The sequence below is a fragment of the Carlito syrichta genome, unplaced genomic scaffold (assembly GCF_000164805.1).
Source record: "Carlito syrichta isolate Samal-C Ts95f unplaced genomic scaffold, Tarsius_syrichta-2.0.1 Scaffold98141, whole genome shotgun sequence".
NCBI lineage: Eukaryota > Metazoa > Chordata > Mammalia > Primates > Tarsiidae > Carlito > Carlito syrichta.
Window position 1 is genome coordinate 142,841 of NW_007042237.1, and position 20,093 is coordinate 162,933.

The 20,093-nt window shown below is 34.5% G+C and overlaps 1 protein-coding gene and 1 pseudogene across 1 annotated transcript in view; both read left to right on the plus strand.

Annotated features, from left to right (window-relative positions):
- The window catches only part of LOC103265487 (PTB domain-containing engulfment adapter protein 1), a gene marked incomplete at its 3' end in the record, with an annotated part of 91,294 nt that extends 75,713 nt beyond the window's left edge, over positions 1-15,581 (plus strand). The window contains exons 6-7 of the mRNA XM_008063149.2: positions 14,673-14,789; positions 15,470-15,581. Coding sequence (XP_008061340.2) covers positions 14,673-14,789; positions 15,470-15,581 — 229 coding nt within the window. The remainder of the gene's footprint in view (positions 1-14,672; positions 14,790-15,469) is intronic.
- Positions 9,931-10,385, plus strand: LOC103265476 (annotated as a pseudogene).
- Positions 15,582-20,093: the final 4,512 nt, after the last annotated feature.

Genomic DNA, 20,093 nt, shown 5'->3' on the forward strand with positions numbered 1-20,093 from the left:
TACAACCAAGTGGAAATCTAATGTTTGAAACAACAGGCCAAACCTTCATCTTATTTTAAGTAAATGTGGGCCAGAAAGAATTAGTGACTTTCCCAGAGTCACAAAGCTAGATCAGGACAGACCCAGAACTACACATTTTCAGCTTGCATGAAGTTTAGATAAAGACCTAACCTAGCCTGCTGCAAAACTGGAATTTACTCTTTTAGTATCATTGTGTTGTATTATTAAGATTTAGTGTTTACACTTTTGTAGTCATCTCATTAAGTTTAAAAAAATTGGAATACATTAGAATTTATTGCGATGTGATTGATTTGGCCTCTTTATTATAAGTCAAGTATAGTTACTGTCAGCTCTTTAATCATTATTTTGATATTCTTCATTTTTTGCAATTTTGTTTCCAAATGTTAATAAGTAAACCTCATTCACACTAGATGTAGCTTTTGATGTAATTTTAAGAGTAGCCCCCAATAAGCAGGTAAAACTGTCACACACACTCCCACTTCTTTTTTTAATGATGTGAAGTAAAATGTAAAAAAAGACCAAGTTTAAAACCTCTCTTTAAGTAATTCTCTGTTTAAAAGGGTTTATTGTCAAAAGAATCATACATTATTAGTACTACAAGGAATCATTGCATCCGATGTTTTTACATAGTCTATGTGTGATATGTTGTTTATTATATTTTCTTGTTATAATTGTATTTGATGTTTGCCTTCTAATAATTTTTGAAGCACAATTTTTAAAATTAAAAGTTAATTTTTAAAATTTTATTTATAAAATATTGTGTATTCTTACATGTTTATACTTCAGTCCCCTACAAATTACTCAGTTTGATGCAATATGCCTATCAAGAGACTTTTATTACCTTTTAAAATTAAAAATATTCTTGTTCTTTTAATTTCATTATATAATTGGGAGAAGATACTAATTTTCTTAGATTAGTATTCCAATCTGTTATAATTAGCTGATAATCAGGATCTGAAAGCCTATTGCTGCCAAATATTTCCCTCCACTATCGTTTTCATCTCTCCTCTTCATGAAATACTAAAATTTGAGTATCAGATCCCTGAGTAAGAAAACCCCAATTACTGACTTATTGTGACAAAAAGCAAGAGTGACCAACTATAAACAAGAAAAATAATTTTAGTTAATTAAATTTTCTGAGATTCTTTTGTCTGTTTTTTTTTTATGACTGCATTTATTTGTACAAGATAGGGTGTATGTGAAATTTTGTTACATGGATACAAAGGGGACCCCCAAAAATGGAATTATTTTTTGGAGGGTGGGGCCGTTGTAGTACAGGCTTCCCCTGCTAGATAAGTATTCTAGGAACCCATTGGCATCAGTGTACTAGCTAACATTGTGAGAAGCTGTTTTCAGCTTCAGTGATTTTTTTTTGTTTGTTTTTGAGATTCTTTCAACACGTTTGCCCATTTAATGATGGACGATTTACAAATGCACCTGCCCATGCTGTGCTGAGTGTTCAGCAGTTTTTGACCCAAAACAGTATGACTTCCATGCCCCACCCTCCCTATTCACCCAAGTGACCTTTGTTTTGTTTCCCATATGAAAAAAGTCCTCAAAGGGAAATATTTTGCCTATGTGGAAGAGGGGTCACGAAAAATGGCAGAAGCACTAAAAGGCATCAAAATTGACAAGTTCAAAAACTGTTTTGAGCAGTGGAAAAGTATCTTGATAGGTGATTGCATCAAAAAGAGAGTGCTTTGAAAGTGACTAAAGTTTAAACATGTAAGAATAAATGCACAATATTTTATAAATTAACTGTTTTGAGGGGCCTCCTTTCAGTTCCCAAGTAGTGATTAGTTCAGGATTTGAGGGGTGTCCACAACCAAGTTCAATATAGTTTTGTTAACCATAGTAATCTGATTCTACCATCAAACACCAAATTTATTACTTGTAACCGTACCCTTTAACCACTTTTTTTTAATCCTCCTCCTTCCTGGTTTCCGTTTTCTTTCTAATCTCTACCTGGTCTCTGTTTTCTTTCTAATCTTTACCTCCATGTCATCAGATTTTTTAGCTTCCATATATAAGTAAGAGCATGCATTATTTGTCTTTTTATTTCTGGCTTATTCCACTCAATACAATGACCTCTAGTTTCATCCAAGTTACTGAAATGACATGATTTCATGCTTTTTTGTGGGTAAATAACATTTCATTATTTATATGTACATCACATATTCTTTATCCATTTATCTGTTGATGGACACAGATTTGGTATCTTTGCTCTTGTGAATAGTGCTGCAATAAACATGTGAGTGCAAGAATTATTTTGATATATTGATTTATTTTCCTTTGGGTATCCCACTCAGTAGTGGGATCATCAGATTGAATGGTAATTCTATTTTTAGTTGTTTTTTATTCTCTCTACTCTTTTCCATAGTGATTGTATTAGTTTATATTTCCAACAACAATGTGTCAGAGTTCCCTTTGCCCTGCATCCTCATCAACATCTGCTATTTTGTATGTTTTTAACAATAGCTATAATGACTGGAGTAAGGTGGTATCTCGTGGTGGTTTGTATTTGATTTTCACTAATGAATTCATTTAGTGATGTTGAATATTTTTCCATATACCTGTCGGCCATTGTATGTCTTGTTTTGAAAAACGTCTGCTCATGTCCTTTGCCCATTTTTTAATGGGATTATTTGTTTGTTGGTTTTTGTTTTTGTTTTGTTTTGTTGCCATTGAGATGTTTAAGGTCCCTTGTTCATTCTAGACATTAATTCCCTGTGGATGAATAGTTGGCAAATTTTTTTTTTCTCAGCTGAAGGTTATTTCTTCACTCTGTTTATTGTTTCCTTTGCTGTAGAGAAACTGTTTAGATTAATTAAGTCCCATTTGTCTATTTTTATTTTGTTGTCCTGATCTTTCGAGGTATTAATTATAAATTATTTGCCTAGACCAATGTCCTAAAGTGTTTCCTCTAGGTTTTCTTTTAGTATTTTTATAATTAAACATCTTACATGTAAATCTGTAATTTATTTTGTGTTCACTTTTATATATGATGAGAAATATGAGTCCAGTTTAATTCTTCTACATTTTGCTATCAATTTTTTACAGCACCATTTACTGAAGAGATAATTCTTTCTCCCAATATATTTTCTTTTCATCTCAAAGTGAAAAAAGAAATAAAAAGAGAGACTTAAAATTAAATTTCAGATGGCAAAAAAAAAAAAAAAATTGGTTATCTTGAAGATACATGAAATAAGTTACCCAGTAGGAGAGAGAAAAAGGACAGAAAAAAAAATACTGGCTAAAGCGTTCCCAAATGAAATGAATATTATTATGTTACATGTTGAAGAAGCTCAGCAAACTTCAAGCTAAATAAATATAAAGGAAACTACTTGTAGTTTTATTATAGACCATAAAAGAGTGTGCATGAGAGAATGAAGTATCTTAAAGACAGACAAAGAAAAAGAAACACTTTGTTACATTACACAAGGATAAAAAATAATCTGAATATCAACTGACTTTTTATCAGTATCTTCGGATGCCAGAGGAGTACAATGATATCTTTAACATTACTGAAGCAACAAGATGTCATAACAGAATTGTACAGCCATTGAAGACATCTTTCAAAATTTAAGTTTAAAAATATTTTTGATATAAATGAAACTGGAGTGAATTATTGTTAGCAGAACTCCACTGCAAGATATGCTGAAGCCTGAAGGAAATGACACTAAATGGAAACTCGCTTGTATAGAACGAAAATGAAAACACTGGAAATGGCAAAAATCTGACTAGTTATAATAGATTGTGTTTTATTTTCTGTAATTCTTAAACCAGAATTGTTTAAAGCAAAAATTGTAGCACCGTAGTTGTTTCATGATGTTAAAATATGACCATAGTTGTGCAAAGGACTTAAACTATTAGGCTTAGTGGACTTATGCTATTTCAAGATTGTTATTATTTATGCAAAATGATGCCGTATGAACTCTAAGTAGATTATGCTTAGTTAAGAATGCCATTGTAATTACTAAAGCAATTACTAAAAAACAATGCAAAGGGGTATAGCTATTAATAAAAACCAATACAGAAAGTAAAACAATACTTTTTAGAAAATGAAACTAAAAGGAGGGGGGAAAGGAGGAGCAAAGAATAAAAAAGTAGATGAACCAAATAGAAAATAAAAAACACAAAGTAAATGTAGATGGAGTAAATACATAATCAAAATCTGAAATTCTTAACAGGATTTTGAAAATGCTTAACTTTTCACTTTCTAAAAGAGATACACTTAATATAAAGGCAAATACAAGTGAAAATTTTTAAAAGCAAATACTATGCAAACAACTAGTATAAGAAAGATAGTGTGGCCATATTGGTATAAAAAGATGATTTCAAGGCAAGGAAAATTACCAGACATAAAGAGAGAACAACAGCCCATATGATTATAGTGCCATTGTTTGTTTATGAAATAGTTTTTAATGAAGCAAAAAAAAATCTAACAATTGTAGGGAGATAAGTGCAGATTTACAATTAAAATTGAAGATTTTAATGCCATTCTCAGCAATTGATAGAATAATTAATAGAACAAGTTTAAAAAGTCAATAAAGTTATAAAAAATAAAATACCATACATCCCTTTGATCTGATAGACATATATGGAATACTACTCCAACAACAGAATACACTTTCATTTTGAGTGCACATGGAATGTTCACAGACGTGCACTATATGCTGGGCCCTATTGAGAGACTCAATAAGTTTTTCAAAATTGAAATTATCACAGCATCTATTCTCTGACTACAAATATTTGGAATTAAATATTTGGTTTAAATATTTGGAATCAAAATGCCCTTGACATAACATAGTTCAAAGAAAAATTAAAAGGGGAATTGAATTATTTTTTAATTAAAGAGCAATAAATTCAGCATATCAAAATATGTAAAAGATAGTCCAAGCAGTTCTGAGAGGTAAACTTAGAGCTTTAAATGTTTACAAAAAAAATGCAAAGGTTAAAAATTAATCATCTGAATTTTGACATTAAGAAATTAAAATAAAACATTAAGAACAAATCAAAAACAAGGTAAAAGTTTAAAAACATATAGTAGAATCAATGACATTGAATATGGGCAAACAGTAAAGGAAATTAATAAAACTAAAAATTGTCTCCTCAATAAGAATAATAAAATTAATAATCTCTAAAAAGATGCACCAAGGGCAAAAATGGTAGAAAGCACAAACTACCAATACCAGAAACAAAAGTGACTATAACTGCAGATTCTACAGTCTTTAAAAGTTTCCAGCCAGGTGTGGTGGCTCCTGCCTGTAATCCTAGCACTATGGAAGGCAGAGGTAAGAGGATTGCCTGAGTCCAGGGGTTCGAGACTAGTCAGGGCAACTTGGCAAGACCTCGTCTCTACAATAACTGGGTGTGATGGTGTGTGTCTGTGGTCCCAGCTCCCTGGAAGGCTGAGGTGGAATGATCCACTGAGCCCAGCAGATGGAGACATTCCAGCCTGGGGGACAGAGTGAGACTCTGGCATACATACATCAACAAATAGATAAATAAGTAAATAAATGAATACAGAGGAAATATAGCTATTACACCAGTTAATTTGCCATATAATATAAAATTAGGCGAATATTTTGAAAAACTCAACTTACTAATTTGACAGAAATAGAAAGTATTTATATAGTATCAGATGTATAAAATTATATACAAAGTATAATTTTATATATCATTAAATCTTTTTTTAAATTGTGGGGTACAATTCAGAGTTAGGTATACAATTATTCATTGTACAGGTGCCCTTGTTGATGAGGTATGCCCCCACCTCCAGGCAGATTTTGATTACTGTCAATCCCACCTCCCCCTGCGCAGTTTCCCGCTACTGTCAATCCTTTTCTTATGGTATTATGGTAGTTGTTCAAGGTCCACTTATGAATAAGAACATGTGATACTCAGATCTTTGTTTCTATGAAAGATTACTCAGTATTATAAAACTCTAATTTCATCGGGTTGCTATGAAGTTCATGATTTTGTTCTTCTTTATGGCTGTGTAATATTCCATTGTGTATATGTACCACTTTTTATTTATCTAGTCCTCTTTTGATGGGCAGCATGGTTGATTCCATGTTCTTGCTATTGTGAACAATGCTGCGATAAACACACATGTGCAGGTATCTTTTTTTATAGAGTGATTTGAGTTCTTGAGGGTATATTCCCAGTAGGGGGATTGTGGGGTCATGTGGAAGGTTAATTTTTAGAACTTTTAGGAATTGCCACACTGATTTCCACAGAGGCTGTACTAGTTTACACTCCCACCAACAGTGCAGAAGCTTCCCTTTTCACCACATCCTCTCCAGCATCTGTTATTTTTTGAGTTATTGATAGCCATTCTGACTGGAGTTAGGTGGTATCTCAGTGTAGTTTTAATTTGCATCTCCTTGACGACTAGTGAGGCTGAACATTTTTCATGTATCTATCTGTTGGCTGCTCGTATGTCTTCTTTTGAGAACTGTCTATTCATATCTTTTGCCCACTTTGTAATGGGGCTGTTTTTTGTTTTTGTTTTCAGCACATTTGAGTTCTTTATAGATCTTGATGTTAGGCCTCTGTCAGACATGGAGTTGGTAAATATTTTTTCCCAGTCTGTGGGCTGTCTCCCTGCTCTCTTGATGGTTTCTTTGGCTTTGCAGAAACTTGTCAGTTTAATGAGATCCCACTTGTCTATCTTATCTCTTATGGCCTGGGCACTTCAGGTTTCAATCAGGAATTGGTTGCCAGTTCCAACTTCCATAAGAGTGTGTCCTGCATTTTCTAAGGTTCTTATAGTTTGAGGTTTTACATTTAGGTCTCTCATCCCTTTTTGTGTGTGGGGATAGGTAGGGGTCCTATTTCAATCTTCTACATGTGGTTAGCCAGTTTTCCCTGCACCATTTACTGAGTAGGTTCTCCTCTACCCAGTAGTGGGTGGTGGAGGCTTTATCAAAGATGAGTTGGTTGAGAAATTGAGGTTTTGCTTCTGGAATCTCAATTTCATTCCATTGGTCTATATGCCTGCTCTTGTACCAATGCCAGGCTGTTTTGATTATTGTTTATAATAAAGTTTAAAGTCTGGGAGTGTGATACCTCCTGTATTTTTTGTTTGTTTATTTGTTTGTTTTTGCTGAGGATTGTTTTGGGTATTTTTGGTCGTTTATGTTTCTATATGAATTCCTGTATTGTTTCTAGGTCTGAGAAGAATGTTGCTGATAATTTGATGGATATTGCATTAAATTTGTATATTGCCTTAGATAGAATGAGTATCTTAACAATATGGATTCTTCCAATCCATGAGCATGGAATATTTTTCCACTTGTTTGTGTCATCTTTGATTTCTTTGAGCAGAGTTTTATAGTTTTCATTGTAAAGGTCTTTCACATCTCTGGTTAGGAAGATGCCAAGTTATTTCTTTTCTTTTTTTGTGTGTGGCTATTGTGAATAGAATTGTGCTTTTTATTTGGGTTTTTGTTTGTTTATTATTGGTGTATAGAAATGCGATTGCCTTTTGCACATTTATTTTATACCTTGAGACTTTGCCAAAGTCCTTTATCAGTGCAAGGAGGTTTTTGACAGATTCTTTCGGATTTTCAAGGTATACAATCATGTTGTCTGCAAAGAGAGATAACTTGACTTTCTCTTTTCCTATTTGGATACCCCTGGTCGCCTTCTCCTCTCTGATTGCTCTAGGTAGGACTTCCAAAACTATATTGAACAGTAGGGGTGAGAGTGGGCATCCTTGTCTTGTTCCAGTTTTCAAGGGAAATGGTTCCAATTTTTGTCTGTTTAGTGTGACTCTGGCATACATACATAAATGGATACAGAGGAAATATAACTATTATACCAGTAAATTTGGCATATAATATAAAATTGGCAAATATTTTGAAAAACTCAACTTACTAATCTTACAGGGAAGAAATAGAAAGTATATATAAGTATTATATGTATAAAAGTATATACAAAGTAAGTATAATTTTATATATGATTATATATGTAATTAAATTAAAAAAAAAAAAACTTTTGAGCCAGGCTCGATGGCTCAGCCTGTAATCCCACGCTTTGGGAGGCTGAGGTAAGTGAATTGCCTGAGCCCGCGGGTTCGAGACCTGCCTGGGCAACTTGGCAAGACCTCATCTCTACAATAAATCAAAATTCAGCCGGGCGTGGTAGCACGTGCCTGTAATTCCAGCTACTTGGAAGGCTAAGTCGAAAGGATCGCCGGAGCCCAGCAGGTCGAGGCTGCGGTGGCCGGGAGTGACCACTACACTTCAGTCTGGGTGACAGAGTGAGACTCCAACTCAAAAAAAAAGAAAAAAACTTTGGACAAGTGAAACACCAGGCCCAGCCAGTTTCACTAATAAGTTCTATAAAACATTTATTTACAAACTGCCAATTATACATAAACTTTTTCAGAATGTAGAGAACAAAAAAATAAAACACTTCTAAATCATTTTGTGAAACCAATGTTATCTTGATTTTAAAAACCTGACAAAGACCTTACAAAAAATGAAAACTATAGCCCAGTGTTTCTTATGATATTGACTTAATACTGTTTTATGTATTAATTCCAAACTGAGTCAGCAATATAGAAACATGTAAGATGAATTATACATTACTTTCTGGTAGTGTTTTTCCAGGAGCACAAGTTTAACATGAGAAAGTCAGTTAACATAATCCAACATCCTAACAGAAAAGAATAAAATTATTTCAGTAAATAAAAAGCACTGGACAAGATCCAACACAATTGATAATAAAATTCACAGCATACTAAGAAAAGAAGAGACATTTTCTTATTCTGAGAAAGACTTTAAAAGTCCTACAGGTAACATAACAACTAATGGTGCGGGGGTATTATTGTATGCCTTCCTCCTAATAATGGGAACAAAGCAAAAATGTCCGTTCTCATTACCTATTTAATATGGTATTAGATTTCTTAACTAGTGAGTAGGCAGTGGAGGTTGAGGAGGCACAAAACTTGGAAAGAAAGGAATACAATTTTCTTTTTTACAGCTATCATATCAATTGTTTACATTAAAAAATCCTGAAAATCTACAAGCAACTACTAGAATTATGAAGCAAATTTAGTAAGGACACAGGATACAAGATCAATATACAAAAATGAATTATGTTTCTGTCTACTAGCAAAAGAAAAATTTAAAACTATTTACTATAGCATCAGCAAACATTAAATAATTAAGACTAAAAATATGCAAAGCATCTACACTGAAATTGTCAAAGTATTGCTGAAGATAAAGAAGACCCGAAATAATAAGAGAAAAGTACCATAATCATGGATAGGAAGGCTCAATTTAATTGAATAATCAATTCTACCAAATCAATTCACAGATTCTATACAATTCTGATCAAAATCACAATGGGGTTTTTTAGTAGAAAGTGAAAAGTTACTTCTAAAGGTAATATAAATGGCCCGGGGCAGAAAAAAATTAATCTTGAAAGAGAAGACTAAAGTCCAGAGAAATATCCTACCTAATTTCAAAACTTACTTTACAGAAACTATTACCAAGACAAGGTGATAGTAATGTAATGATAGACCAAGGAATAAATGAACCATATTGTAGAGTTTGGAAATATTCACACATACATGTTAGCTTATTTTTCACAAATGTGACCTAGAGCATTTAATTAACGGAGATAGGAAAGTCTTTGGCCCGTTGTATTGGAAGAACTAGCTAAATGCATGAAAAAAATCATAAAGAACTATCCTTTACTTGTACTACAGAAATATAATGTGAGTTGGATCACAAAAAAACAGAAGCCACCCCCACCCCACACGCGCCCGGCCCGGCAGGTCGGGTTGGCGCGCTCTGAGTCACCGGCATCTAGGTGGTGTCCCCTCCCCCGGGAGCCGCCTCCCTGCGGCCCCTTCCCTTTCGTCGCGGCACCTGCGCTCGCGAATGGCCACATCCAGACGTCCTCGCTGGGGTGGAGATGCTTCCACGAGGGGGCGGCAGCGGCTCCTACGCCGCTGGCTGCCTGAGCCTCTTGGAGCAGGCGTGGGGAAGCGCAGCCGCTGCCAGGCTCTCCTGCGGCTTCATCATCCCGGTCATCTGCGTTATCTTCTCCTTCTTTGCCCTCTGTGGGCCCCAGATGCTCGTCTTCCTGAGAGTGATTGGAGGCCTTCTTGCCCCGGCTGCTGTGTTCCAGATCATCTCCCTAGTAATCTACCCGGTGAAGTACACACAGACCTCCAACCCTCATGCCAACCCCGCTGCCACTTACATCTACAACTGGGCCTGTGGCTTCGGGTGGGTGGCCACGATTATCCCGATCGGCTGTGCTTCTTCTTCCGCTGCCTCCCCAGCTACGCAGGTGACCTCCTGGGCAATGCCTCGCCCAGGTACTTCTACAGCTCCGCCTAATGTGGAGAGGATGAGAGCAGAAGAAAATCCCTGCCGCGCAGATGGATTTCAGAGGAAGAAACCGGGAACCTATTTTTCGGCACTGTTCTTATTACGAAATTAGTCAAAAGTGCCAAAATCATTTGAGAGAAAATATTTCTTAAATAGTGTTACAGTTTCATATTCATCTTTTATATATGTTTTGTGGAATTAAGTAAGACTTGTTTCTTTTCACTAGTTGACTTTTATTATGTCACTATTTCCTTATATCCATCCATAACATTTATACTATATTTATAAGAGAATATGAACACGAAACTTAATGCTTTATATGGTAAAAATGAGAACAGTTCCAAGATTTAACAATTGGATTGAGTTTTTGTTATTTCCAGATAGAATGACCTGAGTCTATGAAAGGCTAAGGAGAGGAGTGGAGATATTGATTGGTAGAAATTGTCAGATCAAACGTTCTAAAAGAAATGCCAAAAAAAATTTTTTTCAAGCCTTCAACTATGGAAAGAAGTAAAGTAGTTGCCTAAATACATATTGTTTGTGAAAACTTCTAATTAATATCCTGAATAATTACTTTTTTGCTAAGCTTCACGTTGGCTTGATATGTCATCTAGGAAAGTATTGCTTCATGGCCAAAACCTGTTGCAGTAGGAAGGCCTTAAATAGTAAGATGTTTAGATGAAATTTTCATTATTAAAATTCTTAATAGGGTTAGGGTATGGGAAAATGCTGTATTAATAGATCTGTACTCTTTCATGTCTATATGTTCAGAACCAGAGTAGACTGTATTGAAATTAGACAGTCTGAGTCTAATTTACCATGACTGATAGATCTAATTAGGTTGTGAGAGCATCAGGAGGGCCATTCCTATCACCAAAGTACCATTAAGCTTAAGGAGAAAAAATGACTTGCTTCTGTTTTTCATCTCAAGAGTAACTGGGATCTAATGATATAGATATGACTTCTGTTAGATTGCACCTGTAAGCAGAAACCTATATATAGTTAAAAGCCTGGTCTTCCTTGGTAAACAGACGTAAAATGTCTGATGTAAAACAGGCAACAGGAGAATTCAGGGTTGTAAGTTTCTCTGAATAGCATACCTATGATATATCAGATGGATTATTATTTTTATCATTTATACTTACAGAATGAAAACCAACTCATTTTATATATCAAATTACTATTTTGTAAGTTGCAGAATAAGCAATTGAAGCTTTCGTTATGAATTTTTCTCAATACACCAGGTTTCTAATCATAAAAAAGAAGCTTTTTTAGTCTTATTCATAACTTTCATCTAAAAAACACAGAATATCATTATGAACTTTAAATAAATGGTGGTTTGTTAGAAATGACCTCAAAAGTACTAATCATGACCTCCCCCCCAAAAGCAGATACAACGGACTTTATCAAAAATAAAAAGTTAATCTGTAAGCATTGTTAAGGTTAAATGGCAAGTCACATCCTATGAAACTGTATTCTCAGTACATATACCTGCAAAAGGATTTGTATCCAGAATATATAAAAAAACTCTCAAAAATTGATAGTAAGACAAAACACCTAATAAAAATGGACAGGAAACTTGAACAGGGAATTAGTTCATTAAAGAGATTATAAAAAGGAACAATGAATACATGAAACTGGGCTAATACTGTTATTAAACAGAAAAATGCAAATTAAAAATACGTTGGCGTAGCATCACTCATCCAGTAAAAAGACTTAAAGTACAAAGACTTGCAATAACTGATGTTGCTGAGAATGTGGCACAACAAGAACTTTCTTACTGCTGTTGGGAATGTAAAATAGTATAATTACTTTGGGGAAAAAGTTTGACAGTTTCTTATAACGTTAAACATAGAACTCTTTTATGATTTGGCAATTACATTCTAGGTATCTACCAAGACACAAGAAAACATGTCTACGAAAAGATTTTACAGAATGTTTGTAGCAGTTTTAGGTACAATAACAAAGAACTGACAACACGATGAATGTTCATCAATAGAAAAATGGATAAATCAATTATGGTATATTCATAACATGGAATGCTAGTCAGCAATAAAACAAATGAGTTATTGATGCATACATGTATGAAACTTAACAAAGGAATCCAGGCGCTAAAGAATATAAATTATATGGCTCATTGTTATAGCTGTCAAGAACAGGCAGAACTGATCCATGGCAATAAAAATTAGAACAATAGTTTCCCATAATAGGTGTGATTTTATGGAAAGTAGGCATAGGAGACTTGGGGGGGGGGGATGGAAATAGTCTATATCTTTAAGTAAGATGGTGGTTATATAAGTATATAAATGTATTAAAGCATATCTGATCATACGGTTATGATCTGTGCATTTCATTGTATGTAAATTGTATGTATGACTCCTGCCCCCACAAAAAAAGTATGAGGATTGGAGAGTCAGAAATTCTGGATTTGAACTTCAGGTTTTCCACTCACTAACAATGAGACCTTATGAAACTTCTACTTCTACAGCATTACAAAATTGCAGTTTAATTGTATGTATTGTGGGGATAATAATAATTCTCACCTCAGAGTCATTATGAGAGTCAAATGAGGTAATAATGTATGTAGAATATTTACCAGACAGCTAGATGTTCAATAAAGATTTGTTAGCACACAAAAAAATATGTTTTTGGTCATTAAAATAATATGAAGTCAAATGTCATTAATGATGAATTAACAAGACTACCATGTAAACAATTCTCTATAGTGTACAAATTGAACATTTGAGGTTAACATATAACGTCTCATTAAAAGGACACATTAAACTCATAATTTAAAAGGTAAAAAAACTACAATTAAAATGTCTTTTTTAATAAAATAAGTACATACATGTTACCAAATTTTTGAAAGTAAAAGCAGAAAAAAAAATGTATGAACCCACAACCTATCAAAACCACTTTTACTGCTTTGTAATAATACAAATAATCTCAATATTTAACTCAACCAAATTTCTCTATATATTTTTTTCATTAGTTTGAATCATTGAACATGCATGGTATCTGGCATTGCTTCATTTATTTAGTGGTTTATATAATAGTTTATTGTAGTTTATTTTCTTGCCTTTTTCCTTTGTTTTTGTAAGACAGTCTTCTTGTATAATTTTATGTATATATTTTGCATTCTTTTTATTTAACTAGGTTAAACACTATAAATACTTTTTAATGAGGAAAGCCCCCCTTAAACAAACATGAGCTACAAAAAGGACAACGTTAGGTAAATAAGCAAAGCTTTATTAATAAACCATATTCTCATTTTAGGTTGATTATATTATATAACAAAGTATTAGGATTTTCAGTAGATTAGTTCAAGCAGTCATTTACAACACTTAACATTATAATAATTTTTTTTAATCTAATGGTCTTATTAAATATGACGTGTTTGTGCGACATTAAATCAATAAATGCCTTTGCCAAACTCTTTTATAAGGTTAACTAAGTAAATAAATATTTAGTCTTCATGCAAGGCGCCAGGAGTTCAGTGGAGATATGAATGGAGAAGAAATGAGCTGGTGGACTTAGGATATTTGTGGCAGTTTCTAATTGACACATCTGAGATTGTAAATTTTTTACGAGCCCAAATTCAGATGACAGATTTGTTTTTTTCATTGGCATTGTATTTTACAAAAATACGAACTGTGCTTACCATCACTTAAAATTGGGAGCTCACATATAAAGTTTCAGATTTCTGGCCTCATCTTGCATATTTGAGATCTGACAATTCTGGACTGGAATTGCTCCTTTCCACCAGGCAACAATTAACTAGAACTGAGTAGCCATGTCCCATTTAGAGGACGACACCTCAAATTTTCCACAGATACTACCTAGTCAACCTCATTCAAGTTACCTGCCCAGAGCTTACAAACCTTCTCAGTAGGAAAAGGACATAAGTAGCAAAACAAAAAGAGAAAACATACTGGGCACTGTGTTTTCCTTCAGTAGGCACTAAATATTTGAGGAAAGTAGGAAAACAACTAGAAAAAAACAACAATAAAAGAGATGAGAAGTTCAACAGAACTCTTGCTTCCAACTTTCCCACTTCAACAGCTATTCATTAATCTCCCCTTTTTTCCATGTTGTGCCTGGGTAGTCATTGAATGAATATGTTAGCATAAACTAGTTTGCTCACTTAATATATCTCTGCCTCCACCCATTGCCCTTCTGAAGTACCTCTTGTGACTGTTTTTGGAGTACATCATGTGAATGTTCTTTCTTGATTTAAAGAACAGTTGGACATATTCTTATTAAAATGCAAGTATTCTTTGTTTGATTTTTACAAAGGCTGAAGAGATAACTTTAACAATTGGCCAAGCATTTGACCTGGCATACAGAAAATTTCTAGAATCTGGAGGAAAAGATGTTGAAACAAGAAAACAGATCGCAGGGTTACAGAAAAGAGTGAGTAAACTAAGCTTGTTGTTTCACATTTGTGTGATATAGGCACAGGGCAACTTGCATATCATCAGACAAATTTAGAAGGCCTGCCATTAAAGTTCCCCAACACTGACTGATGGGAACTGCTTTCACTGTGTTCCTATAATTTTTCATTCCTGATCCCCTGCACAGTTTTTAACTATTTTATATTGAATTCCCACAAGAACTTAGTGTTCTCATGTGACTTTGCTTCACTTCCTGATGCTTCTCATGGGGATCAGAGCAGCAGAAGCAGCAGATGCTGGGTAAGTGGTTTCCCATGCAGATCAGATTCCTTTGTAATTGAATTACACCCTTTCTCCACTCTTCAAAATCATCATAAGCAAGTTTCACTGTCTTGCGGTTATACTCCAAGATTACGGGTATAGATTGCACAGTGCAACAAGAAAACACAAAGATGAGGCATTAGGAACATACAATTTGCACACACATAAAAATGTATTTTAAATTTAAATGCCTTTCCAATGACCTAGAATCTTCCATTATTTCCCAGCCTTTGTCAAATAATGCTCTCCCCTGTGCACAAAAGGGTGCAATAACATTTTAAATAATTTAAAATCCTATTTATTAATGTAGCCAATGTCACAGCTAATATTTTCAAGAAAAAAAAATCTGAAAGTTATCCATGATCGTTTTCTTTTTAGATCCAAGACTTAGAAACAGAAAATATGGAACTTAAAAATAAAGTACAAGATTTGGAAAACCAATTAAGAATAACTCAAGTATCAACATCTCCAGTAAGTATATTGACAATGTGTATGTTTTCCTTAGAAACAAGATTGAGTGGTGATAAAACATCTCTGGATCACTAATTCTGCACTATTTCATATAATACTTTGGGATCAATAATCGCAAATCTCAAACTAAATGAAGGATGCTAAACAAGGTTAATTTAAAAATTAAAATTACCTTTGTAGTTCATAACAGAGTTGTTTTTCGTGTTGCTTTTTCTCCTATGTTTTCTAATGTAATTCAACATCACGCTTGGACTTAAGTTTTAATGCACCTTTTCTCTTTATGGCATATTCTTCTTTCATTCTTACTGATTACTATTTGCTAGGGTTAGATTCAGTGACCCATCCCAGTCTACTCTGGAATACTGAACTTCCTTATAGGCATTGGACTGTTAGCAAATCTGAATGAATCTGGTTTCTTATGTCCATAGCAAGGGTTCCCACTAGGGTTAAGGCAATTTTATCTCAAACCCTAAACTGTGTGGTCATCTCTGAAGACAATACTCAAATCTTTTTTGTCAAATTATTTATGTTTGACTTGTCACAGTTTGAAATTCTTTTCCCAATACCATGTATGATATCATTGTCACATGATTCTGGTGAAGAAAATTTTTTGGAGGGAGGTGGAATTTAAAACAATATTTTTGGTAGGCAAAATATATTTAGGAGAAGATTTTTCTGTTTGAATCATCTGTACTACTGATATTCTCTATTGATGTGTATATATATATTTTTTTTCTGCATTTTAAAGATATTTACATTTTAACTTATGGTGTAATATACCATGAACTAAAAAAATATGCTGCAAAATTTTATTTGGAAGTTCATTTTTGTCCAATACTTAGGCTAAATTCAATAAAAACTTATTTTTATAAGTAAAAAAGTACATATTTTACACCTAATACTAGGAGAGTTCATCAGCTCATCACCATGAATGCTTCTTTAGGAAGTTGCATTTAGGGTTTCAGACTTGGTATGCTCTGGAAATGGGTCAAAAAAGTTATTTCTGTAAACTCACACACTTTCATCTCCCATACTGAGTTAGTGTTTCCTTTGCTTGGCATATGGTTTGTGACAGTGGGGCTTATATGGCCAAGATGGGAGAGGTTGGGAGCAAAGTATCTGTGTACTTGTGCTATGTACAAGAAGGTGCTGGAGCAGCTTCCTCAGATTGTGGTTTTATTATAATGTTCCTAATTTTTTTCTCTATGCTGTTCACTGCTCACCAGGATTATCTCAGCTCAAACTGCTTCTTCAACCTTCATTCGCACAAGGGAGCACACACCCTTCTGGGTTTTGTTGAACATCTTATTATAGGTCATGGTATCTTTATACTAGGGGAAGTTCCTTTTTCAAAGAGTTTCAATAAAGTCATGATTTCTGTAATTGATCACATACGAAAAGCAGCTTGCTTCAGCTTTTGTGTTGACAATGGCATAAAATAAGATGCATTTGGATGTAAGCCCACAGCCTGTTCATTTTGTATATTCTTTCCCTAAGGAAGAACATCTAAGGGAAATATGTACCATGTTGAGGGATAAGGTAGATTAGATTTGGAAGGAGCAAAGAGGTTTTGGACATGTTGATAAAACTGCATCCTGCTTTTCTTATCTTCTGAAAACAGAAGATATTGCTCTGAACTAGCAGTGGGGTAACTGAGAAGAAAGTGGGTCAGGGTTGAAGTTATGAATGTGCATTGGTGATCTCGCATGGTTACCAAGTCAGTTTCAGAAATGGCAAGGGACAGGAGGAATAACAAGGTGACCTTGCTTCTGTTTCTTTGACCATCTGGCTGAGATAGATACTACAAGGGGTAAGCATACAAGTTGGTATGTAAATGACACACAGCCTGTCTCTGATTATATTTATTTAGTTAGCAATTCACATTGGTAAAGTCAGCTATATAAAAACAACAAACTTATTAAAATAGCCAGTTATTATAATAGGTTTGTTCTCCTGAGTTTAGGTAATTTAATAATTATTTTAGGCATCGTGTTCATCTCAGCTTTAATTTACCTGAATAAAATGCTTCAAAGACTACAACTACCAGGTTGACTTTAAAATTATTTTCTCTAAATCCCTTTCTAACACTTAATACATGTGTAGAAAATTAATTGTGATTTATCGTTATGCAAATAGCAAATTCGAACTTTACAATCTACTTACATTATTTTGTCACTGTAATACTGTATATTTGTCTGTACTTTAACAAATTATTTGTCACATAACTTATCTCCTAAAATCTTATATGTTTTTTTAAAAAATTGTTAATGCAGTAGAAGATATACATCTTCATTAAGACGGAATCTGTGGGAAATTATGCTAAGTGAAATAAGCTAGGCACAGAAAGACAAATACTGAATGACCTCACACATGTGTGCAATCTAAAAAAAGTCAAATTCAGAGAAGCAAAGATTAGAACGGTGATTACCAGAAGCTGGGGCAGAGTGGGGAGAGGGGCAGGGTCTGGTAAGGGGAGATGTTAGTCAAATGATACAAAATTTCAATTAGACCTGAGGAATAAGTTCAAGACATCTATTATGCAAAATGGTGAGTACAGTTAATAACAGTGTACTTGAAAATTGCTGAGAGTAGTTTTTAATTGTTCTTAAAACAAATAAACGATATGCATGTGAAAAATAGTAATTATTTTATTTTTAGGGGAAAGTGGACTCAAGAACATTTTTAAATTGCTAACATTTAAATTTAAAATTAACTGCTAGCCGGGCTCGGTGGCTCAGCCTGTAATCCTGCGCTTTGGGAGGCTGCGGTGAGTGGATTGCCTGAGCCCGTGGGTTGCAGACCCGCCCGGGCAACTTGGCGAGCCCTCATCTCTACAATAAATCAAAAATCAACCGGGCGTGGTAGCGCGCGCCTGTAGTTCCCGCGACTTGGAAGGCCGAGGTGGAAGGATCGCCGGGGCCCGGCAGGTCGAGGCCGCGGGAGCAGCCACTGCCCTCCAGTCTGGGCGACAGAGTGAGACTCTGACTCAAAAAATAAAATAAAATAAAATAAACTGCTAAAACTTAAAATGTAAATTGATGAGATACCATATCAATTAAAATGGTTTTTAAAATGTTATAGGTATTTGCTAATGTACTTTTTTTTTTTTTTTTTTTTTTTTGAGTCGGAGTCTCACTCTGTCGCCCGGACTGGAGCGCAGTGGCCGCCCCCGGCCCCCGCAGCCTCGACCTGCGGGGCCCCGGCGATCCTTCCGCCTCAGCCTTCCGTGTAGCCGGAACTACAGGCGCGCGCCACCACGCCCGGCTGATTTTTGGATTTGTTGTAGAGATGAGGTCTCGCTGCCCAGGCGGGTCTCGAACCCGCGGGCTCAGGCCATCCACTCACCTCAGCCTCCCAAAGGTGCGGGATGACAGGCTGAGCCACCCCGGCTGCTAATGTACTTTTAATTAACACATATTTTTGCCTTTCAACCTCATTAGTTATGTAGCTTTGAAATAAACGAATATAACACTAAATACAGCTTATGTGTTTTACATCTGTTAAGTGAGCTCTCAAATTTCTATTAAAACGTAAATTAAAATGAATACAATTAGTTATCTATAATTATTTAGTGTGTATAAAATGTTGCTATGTTTAAATCTGATCATATGATTTATTCATATTTTCTCATCCTAAATATCCACTTTTAAAGATTTGTTAATGATTTAAACTACTGAATTTGGAAAACAGACAATGAAGACTGTTCATAATAAAGTACAAATCTGAAATATATCTTATTTAATAGCTTGCCATGTGTCTTCAGTAAAGCAAATTTCTGTTAAGTTAGGAATGCTTTATATCTGTTCTTTCTTATGAAATTTGAACATTAGTTTTATAGGACACACAGCTGGAACGTGAAGTTCCTCACAGAATGCCTCCACAGCTAGCGAAGTAAATGCTTGTTGAGTTTATAACCCTGGAAATGCGATTCTGTAGGTTTTATGTGTTTGTTTTGAGCTCAGAGGACCAAAGTTAGAATGCTCCAAAACTGCTAAAGTTCTCAGCAGTTTGTTTAAAGGATTAGAGGAAGTGATCTATATACTAATTAAAGAAGCACTGAAGTGAATTATGAATCTCATCATAGACACTGAAATTACAGTAGAGGTGAGTTTGGTGTGTATGATTAATTAGGTACCAGATTCTCAATGAGCTTCTAGTGTATAATGGTGAGAGGAGTCCCTATGACAGATGACTCCTTGCAACAGACCAACCTGAGACAGGTCTTCGTCCTATTGGAAGCCAAATTTCCCTATGTCACACTGAGGTCATTTAAAAAAACCAAAAAAACCCTCTAATTCAAAAGTAGTTCTCTCTAATCATAAATCTCTATTATCTACTGGTATTATTTGGTTCATAAAAATAAACTTATAAACACAATAATTTTCTAAAATATCAGGATTTGCTGGGGAAAGACTTCACATTAAGCAATTGCTAATCAAAGTAAAATAGCAGGCGTATCTTTAATGTTAGCCTTAAAATAATCGCTTTTGGAAAGAGGGAGAGAACAAAAGAAATGGAATTTTGAGTGTTT